We start from the raw sequence: 13,168 nt of genomic DNA on the forward strand, positions 1-13,168 counted from the left end.
AGAATATTAGCGAATATCTTCCCTTTGCCCTTGTTTGTAAGGGACCCAGTGATACTAAGTATGATAAGAAAAGGATTTGTGAGCCTGGCACCTTGTAGGGAAATAGAAAGCTAATGAAGAACTATATTAAAAGGATACAGGAACCTGGCTGGATGGGTAAAAATTTGAATATATCATCTGAGAAGTCATGGGTTATTAATAGTTGTGTGTTGAAACTGTTCTATTACTTTAATGCTAAATTAAATATTGACTATAAAATAATTTTATGTGCAATATTTTTCTTTAGTATCAAATGTAACTGCAGTCCTTTCCTACTAATATGCAACACTTTGGGGCAGATTTATCAAAGGTCGAGGTGAATTTTTGAATGAAAAAAAATTAGAACTTCGAGCTATTTTTTGTGTACTTCGACTAGGGAATAGTCCAAATTCAATTCAAATTTGAAAAGAATTAAAAAATCCGAATATTGAAATTTATCATGTACTGTCTCTTTAAAAATTCGACTTCGACCCTTCACCATCTAAAACCAGCCGAATTGCTGTTTTAGCCTATGGTGGACCTCCTAGAACCTATTTGGAGTCAATTGGTGGACTTTGAAAAATCAAAGTTTTTTTTGGGAAAAACTTTGAATAAAATTTGATCAAATGCACTATTCTTTTGATTCGTACAATTTGAATTCAGCCGAATACGGACCTATTCGGTCATAAACGGACCTACTTGACAAAAAAAAACATTTGACTTAATTTCAGTTGGTCTTTTTGGATTCGAATTTCGACCCTTGATAAATATGCCCTTTCTGTTCTGCATGTTTATGCTGGCTAATTCTGTTGGGTTAATACATTTTTTACTTGAGCATTGCTAGGTTTGATGCTACCCTTGTCAAGGATGGAGAGTTAGCCATAAAAACCTTCAAAAGTGGCTCGCAATATTTGTAGTTGTAAGTGTTATATGTAATGAAAAACTATAAAAATACAAACAAATTAAGAATAAGATTTTATATTTTTTGAGTAAACTGGTTATACTTTTATTTCAATTGAAAATTGTTATCAAGCACATACATTTTTTGAGTCCTTTTTTTTTATTTATTAATGTTTTAATTGAGCATTGCTAGGTGTCATGCTACCTTTGTCAGGGATGGAGAAATAGCCCAAACAAAAAATAAAAGTGACTCACAAGATTTGTAGAACTAGTTGTAATTGTAATATGTCAATGAAAAACTATAAAAACACAAACAAATTAAGTATAAGATTTTATATTTTTGTGTAAATTTGTTATATTTTTATGTTAAATTGAAAATTATCAAGCACATCGCCTTTTTTGAATCCTTTTTGTATTTTTAAACATTTCCAGTGATCAACTTTATAGTTCTGTCACAGCCGGCACCCAATACCAGAACAAATGCCAAGGACCCTGGTCTCGGCTTGGCTTCACCAGTAGTGTGACCACCTTTGGGCTTCAGGAGGAGCCCTCAGCTTAATTGGGTGCCACCTGGACTTAACGAGGGGTACAAGGCAAGGTGTTCTGGCTGGCAAAGGGGCACGACCGGATAGCAAGAGTCTTTGGGCAGAAGCCAAGGACAAGGCGTCTGGTGGAAACGGAACAGACCGGATCAGGACAGGCAGATAACAGAATCGTCAGGCAGGCAAGGGGTCAAAACCAGATAATCAGACAGACTGGATAAGGCAGAAGGATGGTCAGACAGGCTGGGTCGAGGCAGGCGGATATCAGAATCGTCAGGCAGGCAAGGGTCAAACCGGATTGTCAATCAAGGGGTTAAGCAGGAAGAGTTGTCGTAGGCAGGCAAGGGTCAGGATACAGAATGCAGAGTAGTCAGGAACAGGCAGGGTCAAACACGGATAATCAGTCAGGATAGCAAATTCAGGAAGAGGTAGCACAAAGCTCAGGAAACCACAGGATATGATCCTATAACGGGCACTGGCTACAGGTCTGAATGGGCCTTAAATAGGGATCCAATTGGCGCCAAAATGTGCGCAATCACGCCAGCGCACCTGCGCCTTTAAGAGATGGGCAGGCGCGCCGCGCGCGCCCTAGGAATCCAAGATGGTGCCGGCAAGTGCAGGACAGGAGCTGCGCAGTGGGCGTCCATGCCAAGGACGCAGCGTGGACCCCGCTGCCCACTAGACCACCAGGTTAAGTTTCTTACAAGTTCACACTGTTTCAAATCCTTTACAGTAAAGGAGGATATTTTCAACATGAATAAACCTCAGATGCAAATTTGTTTCCCATTTCTTTAATATCAGACAGTTCTCTAGCCAAGTAGAAATATTATGATCCAGGCCAATATTCCTTCTTTTAATCACTACTAATCACATCTTCTGTGTGGTACTGTATCAAATTCTGTAGCAAAATCTAAGTAGATCACATCCACTGCTAAATGAATGTAGGCTTCTGCTCTCCTCCTCATAAGGCAACTGAATTTGTCTGGCAAGATCTGTTGCCTGAATTACAGCCTCTCTTTTTGAATAAAGGCACCACATTAGCAATTTACCAATATCTTTGCCAGACATCAAAACATCCTGGAAGAAGTAAATGAGAACAAAACACTTAAGCTAGTGTTTCTGAAGAGTCCCCCATGCTTACACATAATATCATACACCCACATATATATTTTTTAAATAAACAAAACTATTTCACTGGATATTTTGGGTGTCTAAGAAGACCTCCAAAGCATTAAGGGAATTTGGCAGGGAATTCCACAGCCCCACTTCGCTTATGATGAAAAACCATTAGCAATGCGGTTTTGGCCAAATCCAAGTGCCTTGTCGAACTGAATCTAAATGCATAAAATCACAAAACTTTTCACCATACAAACAAGGATGTAAAACATTTTTTCTTTCACTCTTCCTATCCATAATTTGCAAATGTAAATTAGGGTTCGGATTCAGTTTTCTGTTCAACCAAATCATTCACAATGGATTTGGGATTTAGCTGAATTCATTCCATCCCTAGTATGTATGCATTTGTAAAGAGTTTTCATGTCCCTTTGCAAGCATCTCTTCTCCAGTGAAAACAATTTCAACTTTAGCAGTCTATCCTCATAGTTCCATGGTTCCATTTTTTTACCAGTTTAGCTGCATGAGTAAATTTAGCTCATTAGTAGCATTCCTAGGACTCAATAGACATAGATGTCATAGATGTCTTCTTGTATCCTTACTTTTCCTTGTATTGAGCCAATTATTTCTTATAATACCCCCATTTGATGGAAAGGAAATCTTTACCAACTTTTTCTGCATTCTTCTATGAAGGTTCAGAAATTAGACAAATATATGTATGACAAGGTTTTTTGTGCATTTACAGTAAGTTGTTTGCTGTACTCATATTACGGTATTTCGGTTACAGTATGACAAGGACATTTGTTGTCTTTGTGGCTACGTTGTTGAATCTGCCTCTGGGATGGGGTAAAAGCAGTTTAGTGAAACAGTGTTGTTTCAGTAGTGTTTGTATTGCTGAAATGAATGTCTAGGTTATATCTAAACACTGGTGAATTTTCTTTGTGCATTATTTAAATACATGCAAATAATGCTCAAGTACACAAAATACAATTAAATTAACTAGTGTAAGATAGTCTCACATGACAGACAATGGTAACATGACAAAATATTCAATATTTTCATTTAAAGGTGAGGCATTTACCACTTAAATTATTTATAAGCACATACAAAACACAGTCACACACATACTGTATGTTTACCAGCCATGTCTTTTTGGTAAATAACATTACATGCAACATTAAAATGAATAAACTCGAATTACTTTATGTACAGTTAAATAAGTAAATAACCCTGGCTATTTTTATAAAGCAGTGTAGTTGTTACTTACCCCTACTCCAGCCTCCAAAACTATTATTTTACTTTAGACCATACCTAAACCATTTATTACTAAGGGAAATTGTAATTTCTGGATTAAATCTTCTACCACAGGTAAGAATCTGCACCGGTTACAAGGCAAGCCTTTATGGGTTTATCATATGGAAGCAGGGAAGGGGAACCATCTACTTCCTGTATAAGGTTTATACTGTATACTCAAACTAGACCTTATTTAATATTAACCTGCAACTATACACATAATTTTAAAATATTATAAATATCGCATTATGGTTTTCTAGTTACCAAAGTCACCCATTGCATCTTAGGGGTGACTATAACCAATGCAGTGTCCCCCTACCAACCAGTCATATTTTATTATTCTAATTGCATTGCACTGATCTACTCTAATTGCTAGCACACTGTAATGGGCTACTGCTGCTTAATGGCAAATGTGTACCATTTGCGTGTTGGTAAAAAGCAGTAAAAATGTATGATATTTTAAATGACACAAGAAGGATATCTACATTTAACACATCTGTAGCATGTAATTGCATGAGTATTTTTATTTTAGTTGCTAGCAATTCAGATGCTTTTGTTATTTATTTATTGTCCATACTCTCAAACTGATAAGCACAGCTGAATTTATCATACCAACTATATGCTGCTCTAATGACTTTGACAAATGACACTCACCTTTCTTGCTATTCCAAGCATAAAGCTCCTTGATTCCCAAGACCTTAAGTGACTTTGCCATATCCAGTTCCTCCTTGTTGGTAGTGTCTCTCAATAGAATAACATCCTCAGGCTGAAATTCACACTTCTCGCATATAGCTAATAGAATACTCTGCAAGGGCACTTCAGGATTGACTCTCACTACAGTTTTTTGGGTCCCAAGAAAATTCACAACAAGCCGTACAGTTTTCTTATGGAAAAAAAAGAACAAAAGGCCCAGCCATTAGATTTTGTCCAGTGAGAAGTGACAACTGTCAAATGGTATAAAGTGAATTTAGATGGAGCATAGAATGGTCTTCCTCCTTTCACCTGATAGTTCTCATACATACGTAATGACTCATTACCATTTGGCTACAGTAGGGAGGAACAGGTCAGATGAAAAAGGAGCTTAGCCTTTTTATTCACAAAGCTACCATGTGCTCAATGCTGTAAGCTACAATCACACCTGGAGTAGTTATTTAGCCTTTACGCATTGTTACACTGACAAAAGGCTTAGCAAGAAGATTCAGATGAATACCTCTCAAGTCAGACGCTACCTATTACGGGTTAGCGATTACGTAGATTTTACACAAAGCATGCACAAAAAAAGAAAGCTTAACATGCAAGACATTTCAGCAATTCACTCTCAGAGAATTGTATTACAATGTATAAGGCTGGCTAGCATTGACATACCTAACAAATTACAGTAGGGCGCTTCCAGCTTTCCTTCACATTGTTAGCTCTAAATTTTGAGATCTTATTACTACAGGTTTGGGACCTGTTATCCAGAATGCTCGGGGTCTGGGGTTTTCTCGATAAGGGACGTTTCCATAATTTGGATCTTCATAAGGATTACTTGTATCTTTGATGGGAGCAAGTACAAGGCACTGTTTTGTTTTTATAGAAATAAATTAAATCATTTTTTAAAAATCAGAATTATTTTATTATAAAGGGCTTTATGAGAGATGGCCTTCCAGTAATTTGGAGCTTTCTAAATAAAGGGTTTGCAGATAATTGATCTCATACCTGTACTCATACCTGTACTGTGCTGCAATTTACAATGTGCTTTAATGATTTTCTCTTATGCTTGGAAGTACTCTGTGACATGTGCAGATAAACAATTTTTAAAAATGGGATATTAGAGTAAAATAACTCCATTAACTAGCAACATGGAAGAGAATGACAGCACACATACATACTGTACATCTTACAAACATTAATTTTGCCAGTGAGAAAGTCCTAATATTTCAGCTCTACCATGAGTCCCCATCAGGGCTTATCCTGATATCAGTTGGAGTATATCTGGGGGTATGCTAGGGGATATGCACCTCACTATATTATTTGGTGTTTGGAGGTTCTAGTGTGCTGTTATGTTGCTGATAGTTAAACTGTGAATAAATGTTACTGGACCCCACAGCAAATACATTTTAGGGCCCCCAACATATCAAGAGGTCTTCCTTTTTTACCAATATTTGTTAAAATTGCTCATTAATTAGGGCCCTTCTCTGGATACAAGTACAGGTATGGGACCTGTTATCTGTAATTCTTGGGAACTAGTTTACCGCCGGTTTCTCTGTAGTATGGATCGCCATACCTTAAGTCTACGCAAATATATTTTAACCCAATATGATTGTTTTGCCACAAGTATGGATTCTTGAAGTTTAGTATTAGTAAAGAGAAAATAAGAGATCCCAAAAATGTTCATTATTATGATTTCACTTAAGAGTAACAGATGTTGCAATATAAAAGCAGGAGGAGGCAGACCATGTGTTTGTATGCAGGTCATGACACAGACTTTTTAATTAGTATTTTTCAGTATCTAAGAATGCTGTTCTCAGTCAGAACATAATGCTTCAGTCAAGTTAAGCAGTACAGCAGCTTCTTTTTATGCAGTATAAATGTTAGCTAAAATACAGTACAAAGTAGAAATGATTGTTGGCTCACGCTACTACTTTTTTCCCAATAAAAATTTAATTAAGACAGAAGTAAAAAAATAGCTGGCATCAAGGCAACACTTAGGTAATTAAAGTTTACTGTAGCTTATTATTTCTGATATGAACAATAGGGTTGCCAGGGAAGTAAATTCTGCATTGAAAACACACAGACTGGATTTCACGAGCAAATATTTCTTGACACAACACGGACATACTTACCTCTGGAATCATCGGAGCAGGCTTTTTAACCTTGATTTCTGTAACTTTCTCCTTTAGACATACTGTTTGTACGTCCAGTGTTCCAATGAGAGTATTTGGCCTTAAAGTGAACGGTTGCTGGCACTCTCCAGATTTTGCCTCAATGGTATGATGAGCAGGGTTCAAATGGTACTGACTGCAAATATCCACCAGCAGGTCCATCACTGCTTTACTAGAAAAAAGAGTTTAAAAAAAAAAGATAAATATCAGTGCAGAAAGTAAACAACTTAAGGACAATGCATACATACTTTGAAGCTGATATATGTTGATATATGTTGCAGTTGAAAATTATTTTTGTCCCCCCTACATCCTTGTCCACTGTAGGTTGAATGGAAGCCACCTCCAATTTATCTTTGTAGGCAGCAGTTTCACAGCTCACCTGCTTTGCTTGATGCCATTTACGCAAGCATAAAACCCCAAATGTATTATCGGCCGAATTGTGTAGGGGCCCCAGTCAAAGAATGTATGTGATTATTCTAAATGGTATATTATGTGCAGGCATTCGAAGGCAAAATAGGACAGACCTCTGTCATTCCAGTTATCAAGCCCAGGTGCCAAAAAACAGGGACATGTACATGGGGGGCATGGTACATCTACATGGGCTTAATGCATGTATACAAGAGGATTTAATGCAAAGGTGATTTTTACACCACATTATATGGCCTCTGCTATAATAAAAATATTAAACTGTAGACACACAGACAACATAGTGTACTAAGGGGAATTATATAAAGCCAGACTGACCATTGAACTTTCCCTAACATCAAGGGCCAACTCATTAGTAAACTGAATGTTCAGATTATCTGGCATTTTGTTCTCACGCCTTATAGGTAAATAGAACTGATCTGTCTTTTTTGAGCAGATGGCATATTGGTTACTCCCACCAGCCCTTCTCCCCAGTCAACATGCTGAGAAAGAGCACTGACAGATGACATTTCTAGTATAAACAGACCCGTGAAGGCTGCAGGATGTTCTATTGAAACTGCTCCATACATACTGAGGTGACATACCTGCCCAGAGGGCATATATATATATATTTTATATTTTATTATATTTTTTTTAATATATATGATGTTAATTCAATTGATGGCACGCCCCTTTGGCTAATTGTTCACCTGATGGGAGGGCTTTTATAGCCTTGTTTGTTCCGTGTTAGTTACACTTGAGAAAGGGTATATAATAACCCGAAACATGTCGTGTAGTAGCTTTTAATAAACACAGCCACAGCGTTTTTGCTATTGAACAGTGCTCTCCTCATTCTTTAATTTTTGGCATATATATATATATAGATATATATATATATATATATATATATATATATATATATATATATATATATATATATATATATATATATATATATATATATATATATATATATATACAAAAATCCAATTAGTTCAGCACTCCAGAAAAATGTGCAAAGTCCTGGTGCTACCCCAAGCAGCAATATGTAGAATATCCAAAAATTAGGATGCACACAGGTGTTCCATCAAAAAGTTAAAAAACTTACATTTTATTTAGTACATTTAAAAAAGCAGGTCGACGTTTCGGTCTGTATCTAAGACCATTTTCAAGACCATAAACTGCTTGGTAAAATGTTACAGATATAAATAGTTAAAACAACATAGCACTCATCCACTCACAAGCTGTCCACGATGTCATGTGACAGTTAACTCTAACCTCACCAAATTAGGAGGAGTCTGAATGGAAAAAACTTCTTAATGTCAATTCTGTAAAGGAACCAACATTTTAAAACATGAAGATATGTGGAGCTGAAAATTTGTTAATAATGTTACAACTTTAGATCCATAGCAAATCAAGCTATTATAACTAATGTGTCAAATTGAAAAGCCTGTTAATACAAAAGTAACATTATCGCTGACTCAAAAAACAAAGAAGGGAACAATGTTCATTTAATCCATTAGGCTTCAAAGTGTTTAATTTTTTGATCCAGAATACCTCTCTCTGGAGTAGTATTTTGGATCTATCCCCCCCTCTCCGCAGAGGGGGGATATGATCAATAGCTATATAGTGAAATGTAGGTAGCCTATGTCCCTCCTCTAAGAAATGATTCGCCACTGGTTTAGTGGTGTGGCCATCTCGAAAAGCAGTGCTGATGGCTGAGCGATGTGCATCCATACGCAAACGCAATGTCAAATCCGTCTTGCCAACATAGGGTAAGCCGCATGGACAATTTATCAAATAAATAACATGAGTAGTAGTACATGTGATATGATGCCTAATGTCAAATCTTTTACCTGTCTGCGGGTGTAAAGAACTGGTGCCAGGTGTCATAAACCTGCATGAAGTGCAATTGGGACATTTAAAACAACCAGGTTTGTCATTACGTAACCATGTATCATGTTTCCTTTGATAACAGGCTATTGGGTCACTCTTAACTAGGAGGTCCCTCAGACTACTCCCCCTCTTAAAACTTTTTAACCGTGTTGGGAATTACCTTACTGAGACCACTATCCGCCTGGATAATGTTCCAGTGTTTATTAACTGCTGAAACAGTCAAATGGGACCCTGTAGTATATTTAGTACTATAAACAAAATTCGGCTGGTTGTTTTCCCTGCGTATTGGTGTGTGTATCTGACGTTTGGCTGTCACCAGAGCCTGTTTCAGAACAGCCTCTGGATATCCACGGTCCCTAAACCTCGACCACATATCCCTAATTTGTATATCAGAAACATCCTGACTAGAATTGTTACGAAGTACACGACAAAACTGAGAGATGGGTAGGGATTTTTTCATTGCCGCTGGGTGACAACTGTCATAATGTAGAAGGACGTTTTTGTCCGTGCTCTTGCGATACAGTGTAAACTCGATGTGGTCATCATTTCTCCATAGTTCCACATCTAAAAAATGTAGCCGATCAGTATGTATTTCGTGTGTAAATTTTACTGGACTTTCTAATGAGTTAAGTTCATGAACCATAGAAAGAAACTCTCCCTCCGTGCCACACCACACGATTAAAATATCGTCGATGTAGCGACGGAAGAAGAGGATCTTATCATTATATTTAGGTGTAATGAAATGTTGCTCAAATTGGTGCATGAATAAATTGGCGTATGAGGGCGCCATGGCAGCCCCCATCGCCGTCCCGGCAACCTGTAAAAAGAATTCATGTTGGAAACGAAAATAATTCATGGAAAGGCACATATTTAGAAGTTCTAGCACAAAAGTCACTGGAGGACCCTCATAAAGCTCACATTCTTCCAATGAGCGTTTAACAGCATCAAGCCCCGCCTCATGCGGGATGCAGGTATACAATCCAACCACATCCAAGCTAGCCAACCAGCAAGTAGATGACGTCGGGATATTCAATCTCGGGATATTCAATCTCCTTAAACTCTCTATAATATATATATTATAAACACTTTTAAAGTTTAATGCTAATCATACTGTTTGTGCAATGACATTTTTTGTAACTGCAATTACACATTGGCTCTTAAAAAGGTAGCAATTTAGATATGTTTAAGCCTGGATTAACAAATGTTTTTTGCACTGCTGGTGAATTTCGCCACAAATGCGCAAAAAAGTTTGCTTATCTCTAGTAATAACTGAATAGCTGTCTTGCATATCAGTGGGTTCTACTGTACTTGAAGACATGAAGAGTAATTAATTTATTTAAAGATCCTTTTAGCATTCCAAAAGTGAATCAACATCAATTCAGTGCAGCACAAATCATTGAAGGTCATTTGCAACTACAGCTTGCAGTCTCTCACTCACTTTGATTACTGATATAATTTGCAAATGCATTCAGGTACTTGACACAGGGAACCCTGGTGTACGGCCCCCTCATTACCAAGGCAACTGCAGTCGTGCAAAGATTTGCACTTTGCACAAAAGGTGCATTTGCACTTTTTTACATATAGCATAATAAATATGTTTCTTAGACTTGAGCACTGGAAATGTATCCCCTCTCCGAATATGTTCAGTGCCAGCAATATGTAAAAAAGTGAAAATGCACCTTTTATGCAATTCTGTGCATGACTGCAGTTGCACTGGAAATGAGTTAAAACACATTCTGAGACAAAAATATGGCAACTTTTGTCCAAAATGGTATTTTGTGTTAGCAGAGAGCTTGTGCAGCTTCTTTTGTAAGTAAGGACAGACACACCAACTAACAGTAACTTGTTTGCTTTATAGAACTCAGTATAAACACTTCAACATAAAATGTCTGAAACAGTAATTTTCATAGAGAGCATACACAGGAAGAGGAAGAAGAAAATCACACAGGGTTACAGGTAAAACATGACATCACATTGCTAAGCAACAATAGACCCTCCCTGCATTAAGTAACATGGGGGTCCGTTTACTAAAGCCCATTAAAAATATTCGCACAATATATAGACAGAATTTTTGCCAAATATGTTATCGCCAGTTTACTAACCTGCGGTAAATATAAATTTGCAAATTTTGTAGCGCAAGAATAATTGTTTGCCAGTTATCGCATGCGCTGAAAATAACTAGTGATGGGTGAATTTATTCGACAGGCGCAAATTTGCGTCTTCCCGTTTCGCGTTTCGCCACTGGCGAAAATTTGCCGGCGTCAAAATATATTTGATACCGGACACAATTTTGACGCCGGCGACAATTCCAACTGATATGGGCGTCAGAATTGTCACCAGCATCGGAATTGTTGCCGGCGTCGGAATTGTCGCCGGGGTCAAAAAATTTTTGACGCCGGCACCAAAATTCGCGTTTTGAGAATTTCGCTGGAAATTTGTGAATTTTTCGGCAAAGAAAAACGGGAGAAATTCGCCCATCACTAAAAATAACGCTACATACATATTAAACGTCCGGTTTACTAAACAGTGAAATGTGCTAAAGACAAAATTAACGCCAGAATATTTACAAAATTTTACCGCCACCTATGTAGTGGCGTAAAAGTATTTTTTTGCCAGAAAATTCTCAAGGGACAGGAAATATCCAATAATACTTTTTTTTACCCATCATTCTTTGCTGACAGGAGACAGAGATCTGTAGCTATTGCTGACAGGATGTTTTGGCTTCTGCTTCTATCTGCTGCAACAGCATTAAACTGTGCATTCTATGAAGCAAGAAGAGATTTATATGATTTCTTGTTCATATGATTCTATTGGCAGAAGGGTTTATATGATGCATACATGTTTCATTGGTGTTACCCTGGTAATGTTGTTGGATGGTATTATCATCATGAGAAAAATGGGAGTGTGTGCTGCCACAAGGAAAAATATTCAATATAAGTGGTACCACTCTAAATACCAAAAAATATTATGGTTAAGTAAATAGCAGGGAGATTCACTCACAGTTCATCTCAATCCCAAGGTGCATAATCCAAGACACTAGATCCAAAAGGAAGAGTGTGAGGATCTCCAATAATCAAGAACAAATATTGTTAAAAAAAGTAGAACATTTATTAGGACATAAAACCTAACGCGTTTCATGCCTAAAACGAAACGCGTTAGGTTTTCTGTGCTAATAAATTTTCTACTTTTTTTAACAATATTTGTTCTTGATTATTGGAGATCCTCACACTCTTCCTTTTGGATCTAGTGTCTTGGTATTATCATCAGTCAATAAAGTTTCTAAGTTTTGAAGATGGATTTCTGGCCATAAATGTCACAGTAAACATTGCCATAATAACCGCCATAAAACACGATTATTCTAAAGCATAAATATTCACAAAAACATAATTTGTCGCAATAAAATTCGCAACTCGCTAAAATTACTGCTAACGTAAGCTGGTTCTTTAACGTAGTTACCGCAAGTGATCGCAATGACTTCTGAGCGCATCGCTGTTTAGTAAACTTAGGCGCTGCGAATATTCTGGCGGAAAAATATTCTCAGTGACAAACGCAAAGTCGAATTTACCGCACTTTAGTAAATGGACCCCATGGACTGGAACAATCTCTGTCTGTTGTATTCCAACACTTTGCACACTGCACTGTTCCTAAATTAACCCTACAGTCTGCAGCCTATAAATATTATCTGAAATGTAAACAGGTGTAAACTGGTACTGCAAGTTATTGCAGCTGGAAAAATTATTATATTGCAACTGTAATAACATTTGAATTATAGATCCTGTGTAATTAGCCTACTTAAACAGAAAAAGATAGATAGATAGATAGATAGATAGATAGATAGATAGATAGATAGATAGATAGATAGATATGCTAATTACATGGGGTCTTTCATTCAAAAGTAAATAAATTAAAAGAATATTATGTAAATAATTGGTACTAAGGCTCAGGAAAAAAAATATCATTGCACATTTGCTTTAGAAAAAACACTTTAAAGATAAAATCTTGCCATGTGTGCCAGCTATTCTTAGCATATTCATTAAACAGGCTCCAAGCCTCACCTACATTATTTATTGCGCGATACCTAAACCTAAAGCTTGAAAGTCAGGAATTGGCAGCTCACATAGTAAACTTATCCCAAAC

At 37.0% G+C, this 13,168-nt stretch overlaps 1 protein-coding gene across 3 annotated transcripts in view; it reads right to left on the bottom strand.

The window, feature by feature from the left end:
- Nucleotides 1–13,168, bottom strand: part of cobl.L (cordon-bleu WH2 repeat protein L homeolog) — a 212,109-nt gene that overhangs the window by 122,438 nt on the left and 76,503 nt on the right. For all 3 annotated transcript variants that reach the window (XM_041565255.1, XM_018266224.2, NM_001086177.1), the window contains 2 exon segments: nucleotides 6,692–6,902; nucleotides 4,521–4,749 (listed from right to left, as the gene is read on the bottom strand). In XM_041565255.1, the coding sequence (XP_041421189.1) occupies nucleotides 4,521–4,749; nucleotides 6,692–6,902 (440 nt within the window).

This window comes from Xenopus laevis, chromosome 6L, assembly GCF_017654675.1.
Source record: "Xenopus laevis strain J_2021 chromosome 6L, Xenopus_laevis_v10.1, whole genome shotgun sequence".
In the NCBI taxonomy this organism is placed as follows: Eukaryota; Metazoa; Chordata; class Amphibia; order Anura; family Pipidae; genus Xenopus; species Xenopus laevis.